We start from the raw sequence: 26,730 nt of genomic DNA on the forward strand, positions 1-26,730 counted from the left end.
TTGTCATTCGCCTGCATGGCATTTTCGGGCACCAGTGGGATCTGACGGCTAATAATTAATCATTGTACAGCCCCCACCCTTCCCCCCGGCCACACCTATTTGAAGCTAAAAACCTCCTCACCTTGAAATTCAATTGTTCTTCTTTACACACACACCCCAGTTTTTGCTAGATCACTCAACAATGACGGCAATAATATCCAGATCTTATCCAGTACTTTTCATGAGCAGATCCGAAGCGCTCTAAAAAGGAGGCTGGTGTCATCATCCCCATTTTACAGATGGGAAAACCGAGGCACGGAGTCAACCAGTGACTTGCCTGCAGTCACCCGGCAGCAGCACTTTCTGGTCTGGATTTGCCCACTTTCAAGGGCAGGAGTAGCCAGCCACTCAACAGCATTGCCAGTTCTCATGATTTTGTTTTCCTTAAAGCCCCAGTTCCTGCGACATTAGCTGTGAGACTCTCAGCTTCCATTCAAATAAAACTGGCAATGTCTAGCCCTCATGGCTGTGGAGAAAAGCTTTTAATTGGGAGCCCGACAGCCTCAGCAACCAGCAAGTACAGAGAAAGAATCTTCCTTTCATTCCTTTTCAAAACCTCATGACTTTGAAGCCAAGCTTGGGATTTTTGACTCATGATTTATCAATGCATGCATCTGGTGAGACTGACTCAGTCTGGTTTGCTGGGTGACGCCCAGGCAAGTCACTGGTTGACCTTGTGCCTTGGTTTCCCCATCTGTAAAATGGGGATAATGATACCAATCTCCTTTGAAGCAGGTCTTTGCTACACTGCTGGCAGGAGAAGAAAAGGTCAGAATGGGAAATATACGTAACTCTGCGGCGTCCGTAATTTGTGTGACTTCACAGGGGTTAAGTTCGGGCCTCTTGCCTTGGGCTGCACTGCTGCCTCCGGTATTTTTCCCAGTGTTCCAGCCAGTCCCCTGGGACATCTCTTCCCAGTCTAACAGGTCAGGTCAGCACAAGTTTTCTTTTGCCCTTCTTCTTCCATTCCACATATCTCTATCCCCTCAGCTCCATCCTGTAACATTTTTCCATCCCCCAAGAGAAACTAGATCATACAACCTGAGTCACTGCCCCTTTAAATCAAGCCAACCCAACGAACATGCAAGAAGGGAGGAAAGCAAAAGCGCTGGGAAGAGAGCGCAGGGGGGCGTCTCTCCTGAGCCGGCCTGCGCTGGACTCCCGGCAGAAACCGCTGCCTCTATCTCTGCAGACAGCAGAGTCCTTATGGGGCAGTGCATGGGGGGGAAAAACTCTCCAAAAGGCCTAACGATTGCACAGACAAATACATCACAGGCTACATCTCGCCCGAATCTGCCCCAAGAACCAAAGAAAAAAATGAAAAGGGTTGGGGAGTTAAAGAGGAAATTAGGTGCCCAACACCTACTAAAAGCCAATGGGATTTGGGTTCCTAACTCCCTTGGGTGTCTTTGAAAAACAGAGGCAGATGTTTGCAGGGATCTCCAGAAACACAGGAGGTGGAGCCTCACGAATCACAGGGAGGCAGAACAAGTCGGATGGGCCTGCTTCATTCTTTTTCCCAGTGCGATAGGATTTCAAGCGATTCTCCTCCCCAACCCCGTGCCTTTCCCGCCCCAACTTCTCCTCCCCCTTTACTATCACATCCAGCGCTCCTTTGCCAGCTATTTTGGGAAGCAAGCAGTCCTGGGCAGCTCCCTGTGGCTGAGGCGCGAGAAAGGAGAGCGGAAAAGCAGCAAGTGGGGTTAGGATCCCCCCTCGCATCCCACACAGGCAGCTGGGAAATATACTGAGATTTTTTTTTACTGCTGCTGGAGCCGGCATCTAACCCCTTCACCTGTCCCTCCTCCCCTGCTCCCTGGCCCCCCTGCAAAGAGGCAGATGGGAGCTTTAATGAGCCCTCTGCGGTACCGTGTCTCTGGAGATATTTAACTCTGCCGGCATGCAACAAACCACAGGTATCTGACCCCGTCCCGAGCCCCGGAACGTTGATTGATGGCCTGATTCACAGGCCGCGTTCTGTAAACATGGCGGACAGGACAGCCCAATTTCGGCAACAGCCTCAGATGTGGCCAATACAGCCCCCCCCAGTCCCCTCCGGCTCTCCCTTCCTCCCTACCCCCCTTCCCCTCTTTGAGAGGATCTGTTCCAAAAAATCTGGCCTGAGCCCAGCATGGGGAAGAGAGCGCCGGGCTCTGCTTGCCGAGCTGCAGCTGCAACAAGGCGACCACTGTGCGGATGGCTCATTAAACCCTCAGTGTGCGGCGGAGAGTCGGGAGATGACGTCGTCCCAGTGCGGCCAGTCAGCGCCGTCATCCGCGCTGCTCCAGTGAGGGGACTCGGTAAACATGAGGCTGGGAGATGCCGGACAGCTGGACAGGCTAAGGGCCGGCGGAGCTCAGAGCCAGACGGGCAGGGGAAGGGATTGAAGTGGGCCAGGCCCAGGGAAAGGACGCAGCACCCCGTCCTGTGCATCAGACAGGGCGTGGAGTGTTGTCTACCAGCTGAGGCACAGGCCTGGGAGCCAGGAGTTGTCAGTTTCAATCTGGGCTCCGCCACAGATTTGCAGCTGGACCATGTGCAAATCTCTGCACCGCTGTCTGTAAAATGGGGGGATGGGAGGTTGAAATAAAGATGGAGTAATTGTGGGGGGTGGGGCGCAACTTCGCCTTTCTATTAAAAGGAGCAGCTCCTTCTAATCTCCCTGGTGTGACTGAGCAGCTCCCTGTCCTGGTTGAGCAATGCTGCCCCACAGCTCCTCCTCCCCTCCTCTTTCAGTCTATTGGGAATAACACCATTCCCTGTCCCAAAGCCGTTGCCCCTCCCAATTCAGACCCGTTTCAGAATCGAGTACTGACCACACACTGGGAATGAAAATGACACTGGCCCAAGGTCCTGCACCAGTAGCCCTAATAGCGAATGCCAGTGAGAGACTGAAAGCCTGGTATCTTATGGAGCGTTTTTGCTAGCATGCTCCTTACACCCTGGAACACCAAGGAAGATGATTTAGTTGGGGACTGGTCCTGCTTTGAGCAGGGGGTTGGAGTAGATACCTCCTGAGTCCCCTCCAACCCTGATATTCTATGATTCCATTAAGTTACCTTTCCTGTGGTTTCAGCATTTGTTTTTAGTCCTGATGATTTATACAAGGGATGGGACCGTAAAGGCACACCATGCCAGTTGCTGCCTTGCTTTGCCTCTCCCCTTTAAAGTCAGACATGATTATAGTGACTGAGAATCACTAGAAAAAGATACAGTCGTTCGAGGTGTCAAACTAGTCCCCATTCATGGGCTAGATCTCTCCCATTTGACAGATTGATATGCCTCACACAACATACGCAGATTGTGCAGCATCTCAGCGTTCGTTTAAAAGACACAGTATGATTCTTGCTCACGTGATGTTGGGATTTCTCTGAAGACCTTAACCTCTCAATTCCCAAGAACTCAGCCCAACTCTGGATTCATCACTCAAATTTCTTTACTGGCTACACAGAGCTGATCAGACTCACATCCAGGGGGTGAATCCAGGGCATACCACAAATCCAGTATGAATTACTTTAGATACTAGTTCACCCCTGCACTGATGCATGTGTCTTTCATTCTGTGTTATATCCTGCACTTTCTGATTGGTCAGCTCACTTTCGGGGCCAATCCCTGTACATATCATGCTTTGTTCCCATGCCACACTCAGACACCATATTTTAATTTTGTTAATTTAATTTGTTAATATTTGAATATGTTAATTTTCTCCCTGTATTTTGTTCATTTCCTCTTTGTCTGCTTATCCTCCTTCCACACATTCTTAGCCACTACTGCTGCCAATATTATTTCTTGCACCTGGTTTTATACCACTTCTCTCTTTCTCTCTTTGGCTACTGGGTCCACTACCAAAGTTACATCGATAGCTTATCTTTTCTCTTGTCCTGGATTACTGGGGCTCATTCATACCAAGTTTGACCTACACATGGCTATGAAGGAAGCCTTGCAAAATGTGAACCACAGTGCAGACTGATGAAGCACATTGTGCCTGAATCTGCAGACTGCCTGAGACAATAGCTCGGAGAGGAGTGAACTCCTTCACTCTGTCACTCATTCATCTCAATGTAGTGTTAACTCTGAACTCTAACAATGCCACTGAAGTGTCTGTCCTGACTCCTAGTTCATTATGGATAGAATGGAGAAGGTTGTAGAAGGGAAGCCCAAAGGGAGATGGAATTGGGAGCTGCTGCAGAGGAATGAACAGAGGAAGCCTACAAAAACAGGGAAGCAGAGGAAGAAGAAAGAGAAGCAAAGAGGGAAAATAGCAGTGATCCTACAAGGGAGTGGATTTCCTCAGCGCAGGATGCTGAATGGCATTGAACAAACACTAAATAATGAAGTCTGGGGGGTCCAAAGGCTCCTAAGGGTGTTAGGTGCCATGATGCCATGGGAGATGGTTACTTAACTCCTTTAGGCCCTTTGGACAATCCCACTGTGATGGGGCGTCTGCCCCACAGTGGCAGAAAAGGGGTTAAAAGCAGCCCTAGGGAGGCTGAGTGGGAGGCAGCCAATCAGCAAAGGGCTGAGGGGAGCAACCAATTAGGGCAAAGCAGGCCCATATAAAAAGGCAGAGGAGGGCAGTTCTCTTTTGGCAGCCAAGGGAGGAAGAACTGGGTCCCTGAAGGGCTGAGAGAACTGCCAGCACCCTGGACAGAGCAGTGCTGCCAACAGGGGCCAAGGGAGCAAGAGACAGCTCCTGGCTGGCTGTTGGGGGTTGCAAGGGCAAGGAGGATGCTGGAGCCACCTGGGAAGTGGTTCGACCACGGACTGCAATCTGCCACTGAAGGCAGTGGCCGGACAGTACATTGCAGGTTCCCCCAGAAGGACGGAGAACAGAGTGCGGCACAGCCAGAGGGTAGTGTCATGAAGAGGATTCCATGGTCCTGGGAGTGACATGGGTCCAGGAACAGAGCTGGCAGTGGATGAGACACCACCAGCAGAGGGCGCAGCACTAAGCCCTCGGACAGCCTGTAGGAGGCGCCGCAGTGCTGAGTCGCACCCCGTCACACCCACCCTAAAGGTTCTATATAAAGGCCATCGTCCACCCTTCGCAAACCTGTCCACGACATTGATGGATTGAAGGGGAGTTCCGAATCCTAACTTTATATTGCTGCCCATGGGTGGGGATTTCAACTAGAATTCGTCCCCGTGCACAGAATGAGTGTGACACCGCTGCAGCAGGTGGATCCCTGAGGACAGCTGAGTTCTCACCTGGCACGAAGCATTATGCTCTAATGCAGGTGGCTGGTGAGCTACCATCTCCCAGTGCCATGCTGGAAGTGACGTGTGTGAAAGAAAATGTATAATCAGAAGGTTGTGACTTTAAGATCCAATATCTCACCCAGTGTCAGGGCTGGAAGCACCATATGCCAGGCTCTCCAGGACTCTCTGGCTGCTTTGCCTCACTTCTGCAACACAAAGCAGCCAGGAGCCCAGTTTTAGTGGTAGTGGGTTAAGGGTTGCATTGCTGGAGCTTGCCGGCGAATCTGCCCTGTGATGGGATCGATACATTTGTTTGAAGGAGAAGCAAGCGCATCTACATGTCGGTCCTGCACCAGGCCTAGAGGGGGAAACCTCTGATGCCAATGGCTGTACGGACAGCTTCACTTCTCTCTACAAACCCACGCACGGGCTGGCTGTTCGTGGTTTGGCCCAAGTCTTCACCCAGCCATATCTTAGGCAACGATTGTCATAAACAGATAGCTAAGGGTTAATGTTCTTTTACCTGTAAAGGGTTAACACAGAAAACCAAACACCTGAACGATTCATGCTACAAATGGTGTGAATAAGAAGGAGGCGCTCACGTGGGATGAGATCATCCTGTGTGTTCGTGCCCAGGCACCCAGGCCACGGAGCAGCACCCCCAGTGTGCTAGGTGCTGTACAAACACAGACCAAAAAGGCAGACCGTGCCCCAAAGAGTTGGCAATCTAAGTATAATGCATGGGCTTTGATAGCAGCCTTCAACTCCCTGAAGGGGGTTCCATAGAGGATGGAGCTTGGCTGGTTTCAGTGGTGGCAGATGACAGAACAAGGAGTAATGGTCTCAAGTTGCAGTGGGGGAGGTTTAGATTGGATATTAGGAAACACTATTTCACTAGGAGGGTGGTGAAGCACTGGAATGGGTTCCCTAGGGAGGTGGTGGAATCTCCTTCCTTAGAGGTTTTTAAGGCCCGGCTTGACAAAGCCCTGGCTGGGATGATTTAGTTGGTGTTGGTCCTGCTTTGAGCAGGGGGTTGGACTAGATGACCTCCTGAGATCCCTTCCAACCCTGAGATTCTATGATTCTATGAAGTCCTACTGGACTTGGTGGGCCTATTCATGCAGAAAGGCACCGCTGAGCGTGGAAGGATCACAATCTGACCTTCTGTCATTAAACACCCTGACACAAAGAAGATCCATTAGGCTGTGAAGTGATGTCCCAAGGAAAACACTGGCCCGCTCCTTGTGACTATTAGCCCTAGGCTGGCCAGGCCGCTTTGGAGAGTGTTTCAGGGGAGTGAGACGTGTCGGCCAGGAGATGGACTGGAGAATTTGATGGTCTCCTTCTGCTCTGTCCCATGCAATCTGGTTGCAACATGACAACGGTAATGCTGCCCTGGGCCCAGAGACGAAACAGAAGTGTTTCGACGTCCTGCAGGGCCCTTGCTTGCAGGTCCTGTCCGAAACAGAACAGATAGCAGCACCCTGGAGTTACGCATTCTCATTCTGCATGCACCCACCCTGCCGTGCCCACTCCCCCCTTAGCTACAGAAATTCAGAAGAATAACAGGCGGAAGAGCAGATCTACTGGGGCGGCTGGGCCTAAAGATCTTGTGCAGTCCAGTTACCCGCTGCTGTGCACGATGGATGTGCAGAACTCCCTAGGCACGTTCTCTAACGTCAGGGCCAGCATTGCGCTGGGAGAATACGTGGGGCTAGGAATGAGAGGGATGCGGGGAGTGAGGGAAGGAGCCAGCCCAACAAAGCCACAAGCAGGCTAGGTAGCACCGGAGCAAGGAGAGACAGTTGCAGTGTACCCAGAGAAGCTGACAGGATTAGCCTGTCCTGACCCAGGGCCTGTCTTGACACAAGTCTATTTATGTCACATGGCTAGCTGGAAGCCAAATGTTTGTTTGTTCCTTCATTTGGCCAGAGATCTGCTTATTCAACTGTTCTTAGGACCCTTATCTTCCTGACCCCGGAGACATGCTGACTCAGTTCCACCAGCCAAACCAGAAAACTTGCCCGCATTGACCCCTATGTGGAACTCTGCTGTGCATGCAGACCTGTTAATAAATAGGCTGATTGGGAGGCTAGATCCTCAGCTGCTGTAAACTGGCGGGGTTCTATCAGCTTCATTTACATCAGCTGAGGAGCTGGGTCCAAGATCCTGATTCATGCTAACCACAGGGTAAATCAGGAGCAATTCCCGTGAAGTCCATGGGCCCAATTGTTTATGGTTTTCACAGATGCTTGTGCAAAATGGGTGTGAAATGCCATCTGCTGAGAATGGCAGCATTTTACACACACTCTGCGGAGAGGACACAAGACACAATGCCCAGTGGAGAATCGGAGTGTAAAACCACCAGGGGAAAATTGGTGTCGGCAAGCTGAGAAGCAGGTCGTACATTTCAGAACCCGGTGCCATATTCAGTGATCACCTAGTGCTTAAGGTGCTGCAAGAGATCTGGTTTAGCTTGTGTCTGATTCCAGCTGGCTCCATAACGACAACAAGAACTTCACCGCTCTCAGCATCTCTTAGGACAAGATGCTGTCTGTATAGGACTGCCTGACTTCTAAGCAGGGGGTGGAGACTGGCGTAATTAAGAGTTGATCTGAATCTGCAACTGAGCCTTCACCTTTTCCAAAGTCTGAAAACCTCCTTTGTGTCTGCAGGCCCCATTCTCACCATCAGGCCTCCATCTAGGTCAGAAAAAGGCGTGGCCAAAATGCCACAAAGAAGGCGGTTCTCAGCTGAGTGCATGCAAGAAGTACTGTATTTCCTAAGTAGGGCAGCCCAAAGAAGCCAGCCAGCCAACCAACCACAAGAAAGCTAACCCAAGCACAGCAGAGTGGAGTTCAGATAAGCATCTGAATGTTTAGGATGTTTATCTGACCTGGATCTCCAACCCTTCCTACAGTCATCATCCCCTCGGTGCAAGGCAGACCAAGGAGCTCAGGAACAATTTTGCAAAGTGGAGCAATGCTGATTTACTCTAGCTGGGGATCTGGACTCACTGAGAGCTGAGGATCTGGCCCCGGGAACTTGGTGGTTTCTATCATGAGGTTATGGCAAATCAGAGAGAGAATATGATCTCAGGAATGAAAAAAACAAACACACAATTATGGTGTGTGGCACAAGGCAGATGATGAAACACAGTCATGACTGGAAATGAAGCGACAATGAAGCTGATGCCCTGCCATGGAATCCTACAATGAGACTCTTATAGCTTAATTGAGCAAAGCTAAAGCATGACTCAGGGTAGTAGGAATACACAAGTCCTGCTGGGTCTAATCCTGAAATCCTTCTCCAGCTGAGTGAAAATGAGGAAAGACCACAAGCCCCGCCTGGTACAGTTGGGATGTGGCAAATCCCTGACTGGAGCATGATTCAGACCCAAATCCGATGAGAGACCTAGTGGCTGGAATGGCTTGGGCACACGGGAAGGGAATGTGACACGGACATGGCTGCCTTGATGAGTTCAGCGCTGGATGTGCTTCTCTGGGTCATACGCTAACGTAACTCCATCTGCTGTACTCCCAATCCGCACCGATGGGAGAATCCGGCTCTTGTCTTCTCCAAAGCAGCCCATGAGGCAGGGACACTTTGCTTTGAACCAAGGGCACCAGAACATGGAGACCAGGGGCCGTGGCCCCATCACTTTTTACCAGCTGTAAGGGAAAGTGACGGGGAGAGGAGGCAGAGAGGAGAAAGTGGAGGGCAGGTTCTTGAGGGAAGAGGTTGTTTGGGGGCAGAGCCATGGGGGAAGGGGCGATGTGAGGGCTGGGCCTCCGAAGAAGGGGTGATGCGGGAGACAAGGCCACAGCTCAGGTGCTGGTGGTTCCCTCTGCTTTCAGGGAGCTTCCTTGCTCCTGCTTTGAACAAAGGACTGGAAGAACCTCCTGGATCTCTGAGTCCATCCCCTGCTGTCACAGACACCCCCTGCGATAATCTCTTTTGTAAATACATCAAGTTCCAACTTCCAGCTACTTAGGTTGTTTGCCCTCCCCCCCCCCGAGTATTCCCATGGGGAGGCTGTTCCCGAAACCTCCCTCCTCTGACAGTGAGAAACCCTGTTCTCCTTTCCAGCCTCAATTTATTCTTGGCCAGGTTATTGCCATTTGTTCTTGTGCCAGAACTGGCTTTTCGCTTCAGTACCTCTTCTCTCATCCTCTTGATTACAAGTGCAGACGTATTTAGATGCTTTGAAACATTTAGATGCAGAGTTACTGCCCGGTAAGCCGGAGCGTGAATCGACAGTGCACCCGTTTGCTGCACGCTAAGGACGAGTACTCCACTCCACAGTCAGATTGACGTAAGGCAGCTTAGGTCGACCTGATTTCATCAGTGTACACAGTGCAGCCTCGTCCCACCACTGTAAGCGCCCTATGACGCTGACAGAAGAACTCCACCTTCGCAAGAGGCACAGGGCTTATGTTGCTCTAGTTAGGGCAACACAGTCTCTGCACTGCTTACATCCGACTGTTGGCTGTCTTGTCACTTTCACGGCTCCCTGTTGGAGCCATGAAATTGACTGGAAATCTGGACTGCTAGAGCCTGGCTGCCCCCAGCTCCCCGCCGGGCTACGACCCAGAGGTTCCCCGCTCAGGGAGGCGAGACGCCCAGGGAGCTGGCCCCCCGCTCGTGGCTGAGGAGCCAAGCTCAGCTGAGAGCCCTGGCTCTCAATCCCCTCCCTCCTACTGCCTCTCTTCAGTGAGGACGCGCACCCCCGATAGAAAGCGGGGAGTGTGGACATCAGCCATTGCAGTGATCGCCGCAGGGGCTGTAAATTGGCCTAAGACAGGTCGACTTCGGGCTGTAGTACAATCACCCCCAGCTCACCATAGGGACACTGCTAGAGCGTGGGGAAAGCGCCAGAGTGCAGTGTAGCATACTGCCACTAGCAAACACGCAAACTCTCCATGTAGACAAGCCCTAGGACAAGGGATTTGATTGGCACAAGGGCGGACAACTTGACCCCTGCCATGGGTAAGCAAGCGGAAACCAGGCATTCGGAGGCAGGCCAAGCTAACCAGAAAAGGTTCCCAGAGAGCTCCAGGGAGGGTAATAATAACTGCCTTTTTGAAACCCTTTCCAGCTGAGGATCTCCAAGCACCCTGTGAACATTAATTGACGTAAGCCTCACAACACCCCGTGTTCTGTCTATTAATAGGGCCCTACCAAATACTTGGCCATGGAAAACATGTCGCAGACCACGAAATCTGGGCTCCCTTGAGAAATCTGGTCTTTTGTGGTTCTCAACTGGAACGCAGAGATCTTCCAGGGGGTACATCAACTCATCTAGATATTTGCTTAGTTTTACAACAGGCTAACCAAGTCAGTACACACTAAAATTTCATACAATGACTTGTTTCTACTGCTCTCTATACTGAAACATAAGTACAATATTTATATGCCAATTGATTTATTTTATAATTATATGTTAAAAATGAGAAAGTCAGCAATTTTTCAGTAATCGTGCACGGTGAAACTTTATTTTTATGTCTGATGGTGTTAGCAAGTAGCTTTTAAGTGAGGTGACAGTGGCAGCTGCTGGCTGAGGGCCCAGCTCTCATGGCAGCTACACAGACATAAGGGTGGCAATACCATACCGTGCCATTCTGATTTCTACATTGCCACTGGTGGCGGCTCTGCCTTCAGAGTTCGGCTCCCGGCCAGCAGCCACTGCTCTCCAGCTGCTCAATTCTGTAGGCAGCACCGCCGCCAGCAGCAAGTGCAGAAGTAAGGGTAGTAAAACCACCCCCCAAACAATAAACTTGCAAACCTCCCCCCCCACCAACTCCCTTTCGGGTCAGGACTGCTACACCGTGAAATTTCAGATTTAAATATCTGAAATCATGAAATTTACTATATTTAAAATGTTACGACCGTGAAATTGACCAAAATGGACTGTGAATTAATAACCCCATGTGACACATGCGAACACAGTGTGGCGTTTTGTTTCCCTCTAGGGGTTAGATCACAGATACCAATTTATGAGTCAAATATGGACTCAGTAATTTATCTCAAGCTAAAGCAGAGGCTCTGTCCCTGGACCCAGAGGCCCTGGCTTCATTCCTCACAAATGATCCAGCCCCAGGCATCCTTGCACTCACTTTACACTCAGAGAGGTTTAAGTGACTTGTCCAAAGAAACGCCCCCCACCCGCCAGGAAAGCAGCCTTCTAATCTAACCATCCTGCCGCAGAGCAGCCATTTTAGAACCGGCGAGCCAAATGAGCACAGCCTGGAGAACGATGGCGAAATGTGCAGCTCGAAGGAAGCCTTGGAAAAGTCACTCCAGAGGCAAACAGGCCTGGTAATCTGAGAGCTCTTGATAAGCAGGCAACATCGATTGCCCTGATTGTGTCCTCTGAGTGTCTCTCAGACCGCCCAGCTTTTATCGTTCCCCTCTACTGAGCTGAGCAGCCTTTTCAATTGCTAACCATGAAATAGATCCGCTGGGCAATGTTGTTCTATTGATCCCACTCTTAAAGCCCTGCTAGGACAAACAAGACATTCATTTTCATTGTAGAGGTGCAGGCGTCTGGCCATAGGCACCAGCTCCCTCATTTCCCCAGGGATGCTCGACCCCTGCTCCACCCCAGGCCCTGCCCCCAATCCACCCCTTCCGCCAAAGCCACACCCTCACCCCACCGCTTCCCACCCTTGCCCTGTAGGGTTGCCAAGCCTCCAGGATTGTCCTGGAGTCTTCAGAATTAAAGCTCAATCTTTAATTAAAAATTATGTCATATGATGAAACCTCCAGGAATATGTCCAACCAAAATTGGCAACCCTATCATCCCACCTCTTCCCGCCCCCTTCGGTCCCCTCCCCCTAATGCGCCCTCTCCTCCCCAACACCTCCTGCACATTACTGAACAGATGATCTGCGGCGGGCGAGAGGTTCTGGGCAGGAGGGGAAGGAGCTGATTGGTGAGACCCACCAGCAGGCAGGAGGCACTGGTGGTGGGGAGGGAAAGGAGCTGATCCGTGGGGCTGCTGGTGGATGCTGAGCACAATCGGGCCCAGAGGATGAGGCAGGTAAGAAGTCACTGATGCATTCCAGTGGCTTTGGGTAGGAATCAGCAGTGTGGTGTGCTCACGAACGGGGAAGATAGGTAATTACATGGAAGACAGCACTGTGCTATGTGGAGTGGATGTGCATGCATGCACCAGGAGATCCCAAAAAGTTTTGCACTGGCTCAGAAGGCTGATGTGGCCGATGGTTTTGAAAGTACTTTGAAACTAGCTGTCCTGGGTTTCCTTAGGAGACATGGGCCAAGCTGGAATCTGGATTCAGTTTCTGAACCCCAAAACTTGCAACTAGGAATGCTGGGTGTTTGGATTAGGCCTATCTCCAATCAAGCTATCTATCTGAGCATTTATACCGTAGGCCTCCCTGTCATAGCTCCATGACTTAATGCGCAGAGATGGGAATGAGATTGTGATCATGGGCCGGAGCATCCTGATTGCTGTAACTCAAGGTGTTTTCCATTCTCTTCCTCCTAACTCCGTGTAACTGATGCATTAGAATCGTCATGCTTTGCACATACAGGGTGCCATTCATTAGAGGATCCCATGGCCCTTTTGGAATGTCTATTAATTAAGCCTCAGTGTGAAGACCTGTCGGAACGAGATTGTCATGCCCATTTGACAGATGGAGATGTTGAGGCAGAGAGATAGAAGTTCATTGACTCTCCTGAGGTCATAAAGCAAGTCACCAGCAGAGTCAGAAATAGATTCCCTGCTTCCCGGTTCCCCGCTCTCACCCATCGGCCTTGGTTAGCTAAACTGAACTATCATCCATTTGTGCCTCACTGTTCTCCCAAGATATTGAGTTCTTGCACCCATTGCCTGGGGCTGTTCCTTACAAATACCCCTTCATCTGGGCTGGATTGTGTGTGTACCTACCCAGTCTATCCCCACATACAGATATTTAGGCTCTAATCCAGAGGCCAGTGAAGGCGACAGAAGATTTTCTGTTGACTCCAATGAACTCTGGAACAGGCTCTTAAACGGATGCTGTTTAGTTTGTTTTCATCCCTCAAACCTACAATTAAAAACATAGATAGACAGAGTGTATGGAGAAAGAGAGAATTTAAATAAATGATTTGTAGCAGATGTGCAGAGGAGTGCAAGGAACCCTGATAAGTTACAATACCAGGTCATCCAGGGGAAAAGCCAAGATACTGCTTTGCGCTGACTTCGCAATTTACATCTTTAATCTTTTTCACAAACACTGACTCATCTATGGGTTATTTTCAGATACAAATTGAGTATTAAAGAGTTGGCCTTACCTGGTATGCCGCTGACACCAGAGAGCATTACAATGGAAAGCATTTAAACAAGCAAATGCAGCTGGGCATTATCTGCTATTTGGTTCTGCATTTCAATCAGCTCAGAAGATGCAACTAGACAGGTCAGTTTATGATCAATTTCTCTCAGTTAGGGGTGTGTGTGTGTAAGTGTAAGTGCGTGCCCACACACGGAACAAACACACTGCACAGGCCCCACCGTCAGTGTGGATTTTCAGGACCAGAAGCCAGTGGATCAAGTGCTGGACTGGGAGCCTTGAAAAACAGGTTCTGTTCCCAGCTGTGACCTTCAACAAGTCACTTCGCCACCCTGTGACTCTGGGTACGTCCCACAACAGCTGGGGTGTAATTCCCAGCTTGGGCAGACATACATGGGCTAGCTCTGCTCAAGCTAGCACCTAAAAATAGCATTGGCACAGTGGCTCAGTCTAACCCGGGGGATTGGTGGGATTGTACTCAGGCGGTTAGCCTGAGTTGCTATTCGCAGGGCCGCGGCCACACTGCTATTGGCTTATGATTAGCTCTTTGAGATCTCCTGAGGCAAGCTGCCCATTGTTCTCTGCTGGCCCCGTGCATGGGAATGAGGGAACCAGAGACTTTTCTTACACAAGCGGCGGCCCCAGTTTGAGAAACACTGCCCTACATGGACAACCTTATATCTCTTTCGACCTCCTTTCTGTCTAGTTAGCATAAGTCAGTGGCGTTTGTCTGCAGGTGAGAGTGTCCGTATCTGCGTGAGAGGGTATAAGCGTGAAGGCCAATGAGTGTGTGTGTATGTTGGGCCAGATCCTCAGCAGAGTGCTATCAAACTCCAACAGAGCTTTGCTGATTTACATGTGCTGAGGATCTCACCTAGTGGTTGTGGACGAGAGGGAAGCAAAGTGTTTGAAAGAGGAGCAACCCAGATGCATTATGGGAGGCATCAATACAAAGAAATCCGTAGAGAAATAAACTCGGCGATGCTGCGGTCAGGCAATCTAAAGAAGGAATGAACCGATGTAGGTTTCCAATAGGGAAATCTCAAAAGGGCTTTCTCCTTATATTTTCTGATAGAAGAACAAAGGTGGGCTGGCTCCAGGACCATTACTAGCATGCTCTACCCCCTGCTGCGCAAGAAACATAGGGTTGAATCTCTGACCTACCACCTGGCTGTCCCAGGAGTGCAGAGGGACGCTGCTTGGAATGTATAAGTTAGCTGTAAAACGACATGCTTCAGCCTTAAGCTAGATGTAGCTAGTATTTATTATTTGTATTGTGGTTGCACCAATCACTAACCAGGGTCCCATTGTGCTGAGTATTGTGTAAATACAGAACAAAGACAGCCTCTGCCCTGAGGAGTTTAGCTTAATTTATTCTCTTACCAATAGCCCACTGATTCTGAAGTTCTTTAGCAATGTTTTAAGGCCTGAACTTTCAAAAGGGGCTAGTGGTTTTGGATGCCCCATCGGAGAAACTTTGAGAGGATCCCGATCTTCAGAAAACTCACCTCCTGGAAATCAGGCCCTTTAAGAAATCTCGAGGGGGTACCCGGAAATCAAAGCACCCCAAAACCAAAATACGCCAAGGCCTACCCCTTTAGTAAATATAGGGCCTGATGCAAAGTCTGTTTAAGTTAAGTGGAGTCTTTCCAATGGCTTGAAAAGAAAGGGCTCAGATTAAGTGTATGCAGGATAAATACGAATTCTTATTCCCCAGAAGAGCAATTTAGAGGCTGAGTTAAATTCTGCCTTTAGTTACACGTGTGTCCTCAAAGATAGCAATGGTGACGACAAGTGTGTCTGAGAGCAAAATGTGGGACATTGCTGTCATCCGTTGCCAGCCCCACATATTATTCTGTCCAAATTGTATTCCATTAATTCCATTCTGCTATCTAAACACTTCTTGCAGTCTCAGCTGGATACAAGATTCATCTTCGCTTGCTGACTTTTAGAAGTTGTTACTGTGCATTGCTCAAGAACTGCCGCGTTCCACCCCAGAGGCGGTTGCTCTTCAGCAGAGGATTCATTCATTTGCTGCTTGGTGTCTTTGATGGAAGTTGCTACATAAAAGAAAGTATTTATTATAATAGCTCTCAAGAGCCGGATCAGGGTCTTGAATATTGTAGCCTGAAGCATCCAAATTGCTGAATATGAGTTGTGTTCCAGTAAACAAGATGGTATTAAACGTTACAGGAGGGAATTCCTTCTTCCCTGCTCTGAACATTTTTTAATAAGGTTTTGATAGATCCTGGTGAATTGTTTCCTTAATACTTCACTTGCCCTAATGAACCTGTTTGGGTTTTTTGATTATTATTCCTTCTATTTATTATTTGCATCGCAGTTGCACCAAGGTACCCAGTCTCACCTCTGTCAGGATTTGAGAGGATACAGAAACCTTTTCACCTATGCAGAGAAGCCGCCTGCCCAAAATAAAGATCTCTGGGTTTTTCTCTTTTTGATGGCGTCCGTTTCAGAGGGTGAGTGCCGGGCAGAGGGATCAGTGTTCAAAAGGCTTCCCAGTACTAGTGGGGATGAAGAAACAACATCGTCTAGGGAGTAGATAAATACTCTGCGGGAGGGGTTCGCCCATCACTGTAGTTAATCCACCTCCCCGAGAGGTGACAGAATTCTTCCCTCCAACTACCACTGTCTACACAAGGATTTAGGTCGGCTTAACTACGTAGCTCATGGGGGGGGGGATTTTTCACCCCCACCCCAAGCGATGTATCTGGGTCAATCTAATGTAGACCAGCCCTATGTGAGAGGAGAATCAGGCCTGGTCTACACTTATATTTTATACTAACATAGCTAAATGGGTCAGGAGTGTGAAAAAAATCCCACCCGTTAGTGACAGAGCTATGCCAGTAAACCCCCCAGTGTGAACATAACTACGCTGCTACTGTCTCTGTAATGCAGATGTGGCTTCTTAATAAGGACACATGGGGCAGCTTTAAATTTGCCTCTGTTGGAGACATAAAATCGGAGACTCTTAGGACTGGAAGGGACCTCGAGAGGTCTCTAGTCCAGTCCCCTGCACTCAAGGAAGGACTAAGTATTGTCTAAAATCAGACCGTACGATTCATTACTAACACTCCCAAGCTCCTGTGTTAATTCACAGGGTCAAATCCTGATTCCGTTGAAGTCAGAAGTTGCTTTGCCACTGACTTCAAAGGGACTAGGATTTTGTGCATAGCTTTGGAAGCCAGAAGGTACCATTACGACCATCTTCTGACCTCTGCATAACCCAGGTCACAGTGCAGTGCATTAGCGTAGTACTTTTATCCAGTGTTGCCAACTCGGAGGGTCTAAAACTCACAAGTCAGGCCCCCTACCACGGGAGAGCAGCTTAAAAATCATGAGATTTTGAAGGATTAGACATCTGGGGTTCTTTTATTTTCCTTCTTGGGTTTATGCCTTTAGGGGTTGGGAATTCCAGCTTTTCTCCTCAACCACCAGGGTCAGAAACTTTTTTTTTTTTAAATGAAAGCGGAAAGTCAGGACTCCAGGAGCCAGGCATTTAAGAAAAACATCAACTATCACAAGGCTGGCGACAGAGTTGGGAGAACTAGCATCTCTGGGCAGCGGCTGGCTTTGTTTTGGTTGTGTGTGCACCACTTAGCACACTGGAGGTCCTAAGCTTTGGTCAGGGCCTCTTGAAACACCCACAGCATAACTAACAAGGTTGATCCCTCAAAACACGTTGCCACCGGATGCTATTGCTGTACGGAGTCAAAAACCAACAACAAAGCCCTGATCTGTCAGCTGGGGAGGTGTAGATGCGAAATGTGCAGCTCAAGCAGATCTCTGTGTCACAGCTCACCCCCAGCACTCGTTTGCAGCTTGACATCCTCCTCACACAGTCATTTACCCCTCGTACTCTTCTCCCTTTAAGGGCAGCAACACCTAGGCCGAATGTAACTCGTTCAGGTCAGATCTGCCATGGGAACTCGGAACTTCTTGGCTTGTAAGTCATGCCCTGTGCAACATTCTAGTGCCGAAGCTTGTTTGCTTTGTATTTTGTGGTTTAATATTTATAGTTCAGGGAGATCTGTTAATCCCAAAGTACAATAACAAAATTTTTATCTTTCATAAATATACTGTGGTTGGATCAGCAGCCTCCCAAAGTGTGAAAAAAAAAGAAGAACATTACACACATTGTTTTACGCACTTCAGGGCAGGCTTTTAAAGGCAGTTGAACAGCTGAGAATTACAGCTTCTCTAGATGTGATTTTTTTGAAAGTGTTTCGGGACAGAGTATGATGACCCATTCCTTCTAGCTATAAATTATTTAAGGAAGAAGGCAATCAGTCAACTCTATGATTATTATTTGTATTACCATAGGACCTGGGCTCCACAGTCTTAGACTAGGAATCCATTACGCTAGGCCCTGTACAAACTCAGAACAAAGCGACAATCCTTGCCCAGAGAGCTTGTAATTTAAGTAATGTAACACTTCCCGTTGCCAAATTCCATGAAGACGTGGCTCTAATCAGAAAAGCAAAGAGGTAAAAACAGCACCACCGTAAATCCGTCTTCCCTAGATACTCTGAGTCCAAGCTGATTTGTGCACAAACGGCCAGATTCCCCGCTGGTGTCTATCGCCTGGTCCAGAAACCCCTGCACATCATGAAGCACCTAAAAAAAAAAAAAACTATGGCAAGGCAAGAGTCTGTCCTACCTGGCACATCAGCTAAATTGGCAGCTTTTACTTCTGATTTCTTAGCAGTGCTGACAATACGAGTGGCACAAAGAGCATGACGAGATTTTCAGATCTTAGGGACCCTAGTGCTGACAGTTACAAAAATGACTGGCCTGGCTCCTCAGCCGACAGATATCGGCGTCGACTTCAGCTGGAGCGATGCTGCTTTACGCCAGCTGAGGATGTGGCCCGGTCTCTTTGGACGTGAAACTGAGCTGCTCTGCCATGAAGCCAGGCGAGAGATTATACATGTGGAATGCAGAACAGTGGCTTGTTGACAGAGCATCTGTTCTGATGATAAATGCACTTAAAGGCAGCACCCAGGTTAAAAGAGAGAGAAGGGGAAACAGTTGGAAAAAATCCCCAGGCTTTTTTTATTGTGGTGGTTTTTGGGGGAAGTCTTTTTGCTGGGATGTTTAAAACTCGCCTTTAGGATTAAGATGAGGTGCCTGCGGTCTCCCCCGGCCTATGCTCCAGTGACACCCCTCACACAGAGTTTCTGATGCATGCAACATTTCTGTTACAAACCCCTTATTTTCAGGACTATGCAGCTCAGACCAAACCGTCTCCCTCCATGTGACTGCCCCGCAAAGTTCATAAACTCTTTGCCTCCACCACACAGACTGCAGGCACAAACACACCAGCCTGTATGAACCCAGCACTTACGGCCAACTCCAGTTCTTATTTGCACTGGCGTAAATCAGGAATAACTCCACTGAAATCAGTGCAATTTCTCCAGGTTTATGCTGAGAGCACAATTCCACCCTAAAAACCTTATTTTGCACAGACAGCAAAAGATTAGAATCCAGACCTCCTACGGCCCCACCAATCTTATTGAAGTCAACAGGCCTGAGTCTGATATCACCTGCATCAGTTTTACACTGCTGCAACTGCATTGCGGGGTTACTCCTGATAGACACTGATGCCAACAAGTGGAAAATCAGGCTCAATGGAATTGCAACAATATAATGAGAGAGGAGTATATAACCCTGAGAGCCCTGTCTCTTACCTTACACTGCACACTAGATTTCATGCCATTGTCTTGCAATTGAGGCTGAAAGATCCTATCGGTATGAAACGTTCAAGCTAATTGAAAAGTGGTTCAGACAGACAAGATGTTGCCTGTCACATGTAGCTGCTGAAGAACACACTGCATAGCACTTTACACCCCTAATTTCGATCTCCCCTGCATTCACTCTTTAACAGGTCTAACTCAATGGCTCTCAAACTTCATTCCACTGTGACCCCTTTCTGGTAACAAAAATGACTACACGATCCCAGGAGGGGGGACTGAAACCTGAGCCCACCCGAGCCCCTTCACCCCGGGTGGAGGAGACACCAAAGCCAAAGCCCAAGAGCTTCAGTGGGGCTCTGGCTTCGGCCCTAGGTCTCGGGAAATCTAACACCAGCCCTGACGACCCCATTAAAATGGGATCACAGTCCACTTTGGGGTCCCGGCCCACAGTTTGAGAAGTGCTGGTCTAACTCAAAGTTGCAGGGGATGGGTTAGCAATCTAAGCCTCTGGTTTAAAATACCTGGGCCACGCACTGATCTCAGCTTTGGCGGGATAAATCCCGGTGAAGTCAAAGTGATCAGAACCTAGTCCCTGGCTTCCCCAGATCCACGGCTTCAAATCCCGGAGGTTCCATGTGGCCCCTCATCCTTTGGAAATTGATAAACCGAGTTCGCTGGCTGGAAGTCTGTTAACCAAGGTCCTGTCTGCTGGGCATGGACATTAAAGGTCACATACCACGTTTAGCAGAGATCTGCCCCAGAGTCGGTGGCCAAAGTATCTCCTACCCCAAATCCGTTACTGTTATGCCTTGTGTTCACTGCCAGACACCCCAGCGGTGATTGCGTTTCAGTGATTGCTGTCTGAGAATAGTCTATTAAACACATTGGGATCCTTTAGCTTCTATCTAGCTACATATATGGCCCGTGTCACTGTAGTATTGAAGCAATGAAAGACGCTCTATCAATGCAAATACCGCACAGCATTGTTCACGTTCATTTTCAGAGTAGGTTAAAAATCAGGTCCCCGACACAGATAAAGTTCTGCTCTGTATTACAGGTTGCAGGTCAGCAACATGACTTGCTTTTAACATTCAGGATCATAAGCCCTGTGTTCCTCCGAAGTAGGAGGTGAGAGGAATACAGTAAAGAATTTCTTCCCAGTCCATGGATCATAAGGGCGGTTTTGCAGTCTCTCAGACAACTTTCTTAGCTGTCTTCGCTGAAGTGTTTTAAGAGCGACCGAGGTGTTTTGGACCTGCAGCTCCGTGGGCGCCTGATTGAAATGAATGGAATTACGTTGGAGTGACACTGGAGTAACACAGCTATGAATCTGGCCCTCTGCATGCAAATAGAGTGAACGGTGACAATGCAAAGAGCAGAGAGAGTGCAGCTCCCCCTGAAAGGACAGCTAATCTGATGTCTCTTGCACTTACGCAAGTGTCTCTGTTCACTTCAGTGGACTTACTCTTGATTTACACCAGCACGCGAGCAGAATCAAGCTTTGAGTACCGGCGCAATCAACAACAGCCTTATGCCAGAATCTCGGTCTCCTGTCAATGCTGCAGAGTTAATCCCAGAGTTTCAGATCTGAAGTTGTCTGTTTGCTGGGATTTCTCTCTACCTCTGATCTCTGTCAATGAATAATTCACTGGTAAAATATCCATTAACAATCCACAAGACCTGAGACTGTCTATTTGCTCGTTAACCCAGTGATCACAAGGCTTTTGGGTAGCAGAATCAGTATGTGTCTATGTGGTGGGGAGCAGGGAAGGCTTTAGATGGACAGCACAGCATATCCTCCTGCCCATGCTCACTCGTAGCGTTTGTGGCAACACAGATTTAGCAGATTCAAGTGACCATATTCCATCAGCACCAGCCGGGGGCCCCGATCGAAGTCAATGGGAGTTTTGCTGTTGACTTCAACTGCAGCAGGTCTGAGAAATGTGTTGTTAGCAGGTGGCACATACTTTACTATAGTAGCATAACCCCAAGTGGGCTGGAAGTCACTGACAATGTCGGCTTTTGGTCTGTTCAACATCAGACCCAGGAAGAGGTGCTGGAACAATTTTTATAGTGGGGGTGCCACTGTAAAGCCTGTATATAATGAAAACCACTTTGAGTCAGGAGGTGCAATAGCACCCCTAGTTCTAGCACCTATGAACCCTGGGAGAAGAAACATGATCAGACACCAACTGTTTCAACCCCCGCGCAGTCTATAGCCACCGGTCCCTGAACGGCACATCTCTGCAGTGTCCACTGATTTTCTTCCAAGTGCAGCTAAGTTCCTATTCCTCCCCGAAACAGAGAGGGGTGAGTCTAGAGATTATGTGAACATATGTGACACATGTGACACATATGATATGTGACACTAGTTGTTTTTTCTTGTTTCACTAAGAGCCATTGCACGGGCAACACAACAACAAAACAACAACACAACACAACAATGGAATATAACACTAGAACCTTTTGCCACATCCCCAAGCAATGGGCCGGAGTCCTTAACACAGGCAAAACTCCCAAATGAATTTCAATGGGAACTTTGTTTGAGTGAGGGCCGGGGACCGAATCCCATTCTAAGCACTTTTCATTTTCTACATCTAAAAGCGGACAGGATCACAGGCAGTGACCCTAGACCTTCTTACCCATTTTCTCAGCATCAAACATGCTTAGTAATAACAACGCCAGAGCGAGGAAGACGTATATAATAGTCTTGTAAACTAATGGCTGACAGAGCACATAGTGTGTTTTCTGATGTACAAAAACTGATGCCTTATGACATTTCGCTTCATCCATAAAGATGAGCAGAGCAAGTCGCCTTTGGTCGTTCCACCCTGCGATGTAAACCTCTTTTTGTTCCACTCAGGAAGATAATTGTCTTAATAGAGATTAGCTCCTCGTATAATAGCAGTTTCACCATATAAAATCACTCTATATGATATGTGTACACACACACAGATGGAAAACACTCTTAGATGATATAGGGTTAATACTACTTTCATTCCCCTGAGTATAAACCATATGCCTTCCATGCGCTTGACGTTTTGGACTGCAAGGCAGACCCAGTATGCTACCGTACAGAGTCACTCGCAGAGCTGAGAGCAATTGTTTGCTGAAATTAAGCTTTACCATGATTAAATTAAGACTAACATTGTCATCCGGAACAGCGGACAAACATTTTGTCCTGATTAATAGGATGCCTTTCGGTAGGGAGTGGAGTGGGGCTGATCCTAGGATTATTTCTAATAGCTGGCTCAAATCAGTGTAAAAGTAATTTGGAAATGGGTAATGAAAATTCTTCCGAAAGTACAGTCATTTTAATTTCATCTGGCGTAGCCACTTTCAGACTAACAGCAGCAAGGACTCAGCGCAAAGATCTGCCAGCAAAATCAAACATTGGTCTAAAAAGCCAGCGCTTTGCTGTTTCTAAATCCTGGTACCGTAAATTACTCATCAAGGAAACAGCCTCAGCTAAAGGAAACAATTGCTCAGAATGTGCAGGAGAAAGATTTAGCAACTTACCAGAGCATAAACAGAACTCAACACCGAGCAGCAGAGGATCAAACCCAGGCTGTGATAAACCAAATATGATCCCATATCCAAGAGACTTATTGCAGCATCCACGATCTCTAAGGGAAATAGAAGGACGAAGGATCTTCCAGGGATCCAGCTGTAGATGATTTTTTTTCTTTTATTTTTCTTCCTTCTCAGCTTTTTTTTTTATTTGCTTGTTTGTTTCCACAGTTTTAGCCAGAGAGGCACATGACAAGAAACCCCAGTCCTTTGCTTCGCTTTCTCATGGCTGGAAATCTATGCAGTTTCAGAAATGTAGGGAAAGAGTCCATGTGAAGGGAGCACCAACACCCAGTTCAGTCAGAGCAGCAGTTCCTGGTGCTGTTTGTTTTGTGTGTGCATCTGTCTCAGAGCAGAAAAATCACATCCATATGTCAAAACTGCTATTCTGCTTCCTTTTTATGAGGCAGAGGGAAGTTCAAATAATTTCTTTGTCAAACGCAAACACACAGTAAGAGAGAGAGAAGTGGGAAGGGATGGGGGGAGTTTTTAACCACTGCTTTATTTTTAGATCTAGTAATTTTATCTTTTAGGCGGGGGTGGGGGGAGTTTGGAAAAAAAGCTTTTTTAAGCAAGCAAACAAATCAGAAAGTTACAAATTAAAAAAAAGTTGGAAATATTTTCACTTAGCAGTTACGTTTATGCAAACAGGAGTGCTGCTGGGTATTTTTGCTTGTATATTTCAGTACTGCTCAGCGCCACAAGAGGTTTATTTTGTCAACCTTCCCTGGATGCAATGTGTTTTAGTTACAAATACGGATTTTTTTTCTTCGCTCTCTCTCTCCCTTGCTGTCTGTCTCAAAGGATCTGCAGTTTCAAAAAGCCAATTGAGTATGGGGTGAAAGCGTGGGGCTGAAGAGCTGCTCTCTCTCTTTTTATTTTAGTAGTTTATTTTAGATGTGGCAGTAAAAACTTCTCACTTACTCCATGAAATTTTCCAAAATCTACGCTTTTCCATTTGCACCAACGAACACACAAGCTTCTTGTCCTGCCCTCAACCAAGAATCAAATCACCGCAGCCCAGTAAAGGAAAAGTTGCTGCTTTTCTCTCTCCCTCTTGCTGCTGCTGTTGCTTTAGACTCATTTACGGAATGAACATGATGACAATCCGTTTACTTCCACATAGACAAGAGGGGATTACAAAAGAAGAGAGAGAGAGGGAAAATCTACCAGCTTCCCAGGATATACTCAGTTTGTATTGTTGCCTTCAAAACACATCGACCCTGCCGCTTCAACCAACACACACACACACAAAAGACAAGACAATCTGGAGACTAGAACGTCCTTTTTTTCTGTACTAAAATCCCAGCCCCAACCAACACCCGCCGATGAAATTTACCAGTTTGTTAGTTTCACGGCAGGAACGTTACTCCGAGCTCTCTGTCCGTTTCATTCATAAAGCTGCAAGAAAAGGCACCGTCTCTCCCCGAGCAAAGGTTTTAGTTTTATTTAGGGCGGAGCAGCAGCCCTTCTTTTATACTGGTTTTTTGGGGGGTGAGTTAAATACGAAATAATGCCCCCCCCATTTAATTTTATTGCTGGCGATTGATTTATTTTTTGTAACTTGGAGAATCAAATCGTTTGATGGATTTTATTTTCTTTTTGCAGAAGCAGCAGGTTTCTGCCAGGGGTTGTGATTACTTTTAAAGGGGGGGGGCTGCGAACCGTTGCGAGAAAATATCGATCTAGATCTTTGGAGGGCAGGCGGTCAAAGCATCAGATTTTCACAGAGTGGAGCTGTGTGCGTTTCTCTTTTATTTTTTGGAGAGAAGGAAAAAAACAGTCTCTACGGTTGCTTTGCGCTTTCTGGAGAGAGCGAGCGAGCGAGCGAGCTGCCCTCCGCTGTGAATGGGTGCCTTCAGCTAGCTTTATGAAAAGGGGTCTCTTTCCCTGCAAAGGTAGCGTGTGTGTGAGAGAGAGACATAATCCTGCTCTTGATGCAAACTCTTCCTCTGGGCTCCCGCTCTGTGCCAGCCTGAGCAGATCTCGGGGAATGTGTGTGGTTTGGGAGCAAGGAGGCAGGTATACGAGGCAGCATGGGCAGGACCCCATTGGCTGCTGGTAGCCGCCATGTGACCACCAGACAGTGAACCACAGGGCTAGTTGTCCACACCCCCCACCCCACCCCAGCCCCGTCCGCAGCCAGTGCTCCCTGCCAGCCTCAGCTCACGCCTGGTCGGGGCTTCTCCGCTGCCCGAGGCTCTTTCAGGGGCTGCACAGGGACCCCATGGCCCCGCAGATAAAATGCACAGGACTTAAATCCCTGTGGGGCGGAGTGGGGGCTTGGCATGGCTGGAGGCACCCTCAGAGCAGAAACAGATCGTCTAGGGTAACAACCCCCTTCCCTTCCGCCCCTGGGAGATGAGTGAGAGTTTGCAAAATTTGGAGGCGAGCAAAGGGGTGGGCTCGGATTTGGAAACCGGCTCCTTTGAAAGGGGGGAGCAGGAGATTTTTAAGTGGGCTGCTTTTTATTATTATTCCAGTTCTGAACTTCGTGCCTGGGGAGGGAGGGGAGATATTGACCTGGCCGAGAATCGGTATATTGAAGCGGGGGGGCTGAGGAAGAGAGGGACCCACCTGGCCAGCCCCCTTTCTGTGCCCCCCCCGCCCCCAGAAGGAAGGAAGCGGCGGCTCCTTGCCCAGCGCTTTCCAGCAGCTCCATGCCTGGGTCTTTTTACTCGCTGAAGCTATGCAGGGAAACAACAAACACAGGCCATCAGCCAGCGGTTTGCTTACCTAGGGCCTCTCTGTGCTAGGTCAGTACTTCCCCCGGGGGTGGGCTGGGGGATTGAACCGTCAAAGAGAGAGCCCACTGCCCGGCCAGAGCTGCCCATACCCCTTGGGCCCGCTAGGAAGCGCTTCAGGGCTGTGAAGGGAGGGAGGGATCGCCACAGGGCCGCTCCAGTCTGCTGATGGCTGGCACTTTTCTCCAGGCTCTGTACATTTGCAAAAGTCCTGCTGCTGCTGGGTCATTTGCCTCCGGGAGCATTGCAGTCCCCGGGTCTGCTTTGCTGCTGCGTGCAGCCTGGCTCTGGGGGTGGATGTCCTGCTAGGACACGTCCCTCCCCAGGGATTCTCCATGGTGGTTGCTGTGGGTCATTTGTTAAGGGCCCCTGGTGGGGGGGGGGGTCGTCGGAGACAAACAAGTAAAGACTCTCCCACTCAGACACTGGCAGGAAGGGGCCACAGGTCTGGAAGCAGGGGCGGCTCCGGGCACTGGCACAGCAAGTGCGTGCCTGGGGCGGCAAGCCGCAGGGGGCAGCCTGCCGGTCACCGTGAGGGCGGCAGTCAGGCTGCCTTTGGCGGTGCGCCCAGGGCGGGTGCAAGGATGTTTCGCGCCCTAGGCGAAACTTCCACCTTGCACTCCCCCTCCCCGAGCCCTGTGGTAGTTCTCCGTGCCCCCCCGTGGCAGATCCCCACCCCCCTGCCCTGAGAAGCCCCCTGCGACAGCTCCCCCCCTCCGCCCTGAGGCACCCCCCCACGCTAGCTCCCCCCCCCGGCCCGGGGAGCCATGCAACAGCTCCCCGTCCCACCTCATCTCTGCTCCGCCTCCTCCCCGAGCACGCTGTTGCCGCTCCACTTCTCCCACCTCCCAGGCTTGTGGCGCCAATCAGCTCTTTGTCAGCACAAGCCTGGGAGGGAGAGAAGCAGAGTGGGGTGACGTGCTGAAGGGAGGAGGTGGAGCAGAGGTGAGCTGGGGCAGGGAGCGGTTCCCCTGTGTGCCGCGCCCACCCTTACTTGCTGCAGGTGGCCCTCCCCGTGCCCCCCTGCCCCAGGTCCCTCCGCCTAAATGCTGACGACGACTGGGGCGGCCAAAGATCCAGCCGCTGCGGTCGCCACAGAAGGACCCGAAATGCCCCCCCAAATGCTAGTGCCGTGGGTGACTGCCTAGGTCGCCTAATGGATTGCACCGG

At 49.2% G+C, this 26,730-nt stretch overlaps 1 protein-coding gene and 1 long non-coding RNA gene across 3 annotated transcripts in view; one reads left to right on the forward strand and one right to left on the reverse strand.

Annotated features, from left to right (window-relative positions):
• The window catches only part of PTH1R (parathyroid hormone 1 receptor), a 170,043-nt gene extending 146,750 nt beyond the window's left edge, over positions 1 to 23,293 (reverse strand). The window contains exon 1 of the mRNA XM_030549838.1: positions 22,766 to 23,293. Within this exon, the coding sequence (XP_030405698.1) occupies positions 22,766 to 22,840 (75 nt within the window). The 5' untranslated portion in view covers positions 22,841 to 23,293. The remainder of the gene's footprint in view (positions 1 to 22,765) is intronic.
• Positions 1,714 to 15,625, forward strand: LOC115645338. Of its 2 annotated transcripts, none has more exons than XR_003998715.1 (3): positions 1,714 to 1,955; positions 13,505 to 13,658; positions 15,442 to 15,625. It is a non-coding gene; the product is annotated as an uncharacterized LOC115645338 (long non-coding RNA). The 2 variants fall into 2 exon arrangements; XR_003998716.1 differs by lacking the exon at positions 1,714 to 1,955 and adding an exon at positions 2,262 to 2,339.
• Positions 23,294 to 26,730: the final 3,437 nt, after the last annotated feature.

This window comes from Gopherus evgoodei, chromosome 2, assembly GCF_007399415.2.
Source record: "Gopherus evgoodei ecotype Sinaloan lineage chromosome 2, rGopEvg1_v1.p, whole genome shotgun sequence".
In the NCBI taxonomy this organism is placed as follows: Eukaryota; Metazoa; Chordata; order Testudines; family Testudinidae; genus Gopherus; species Gopherus evgoodei.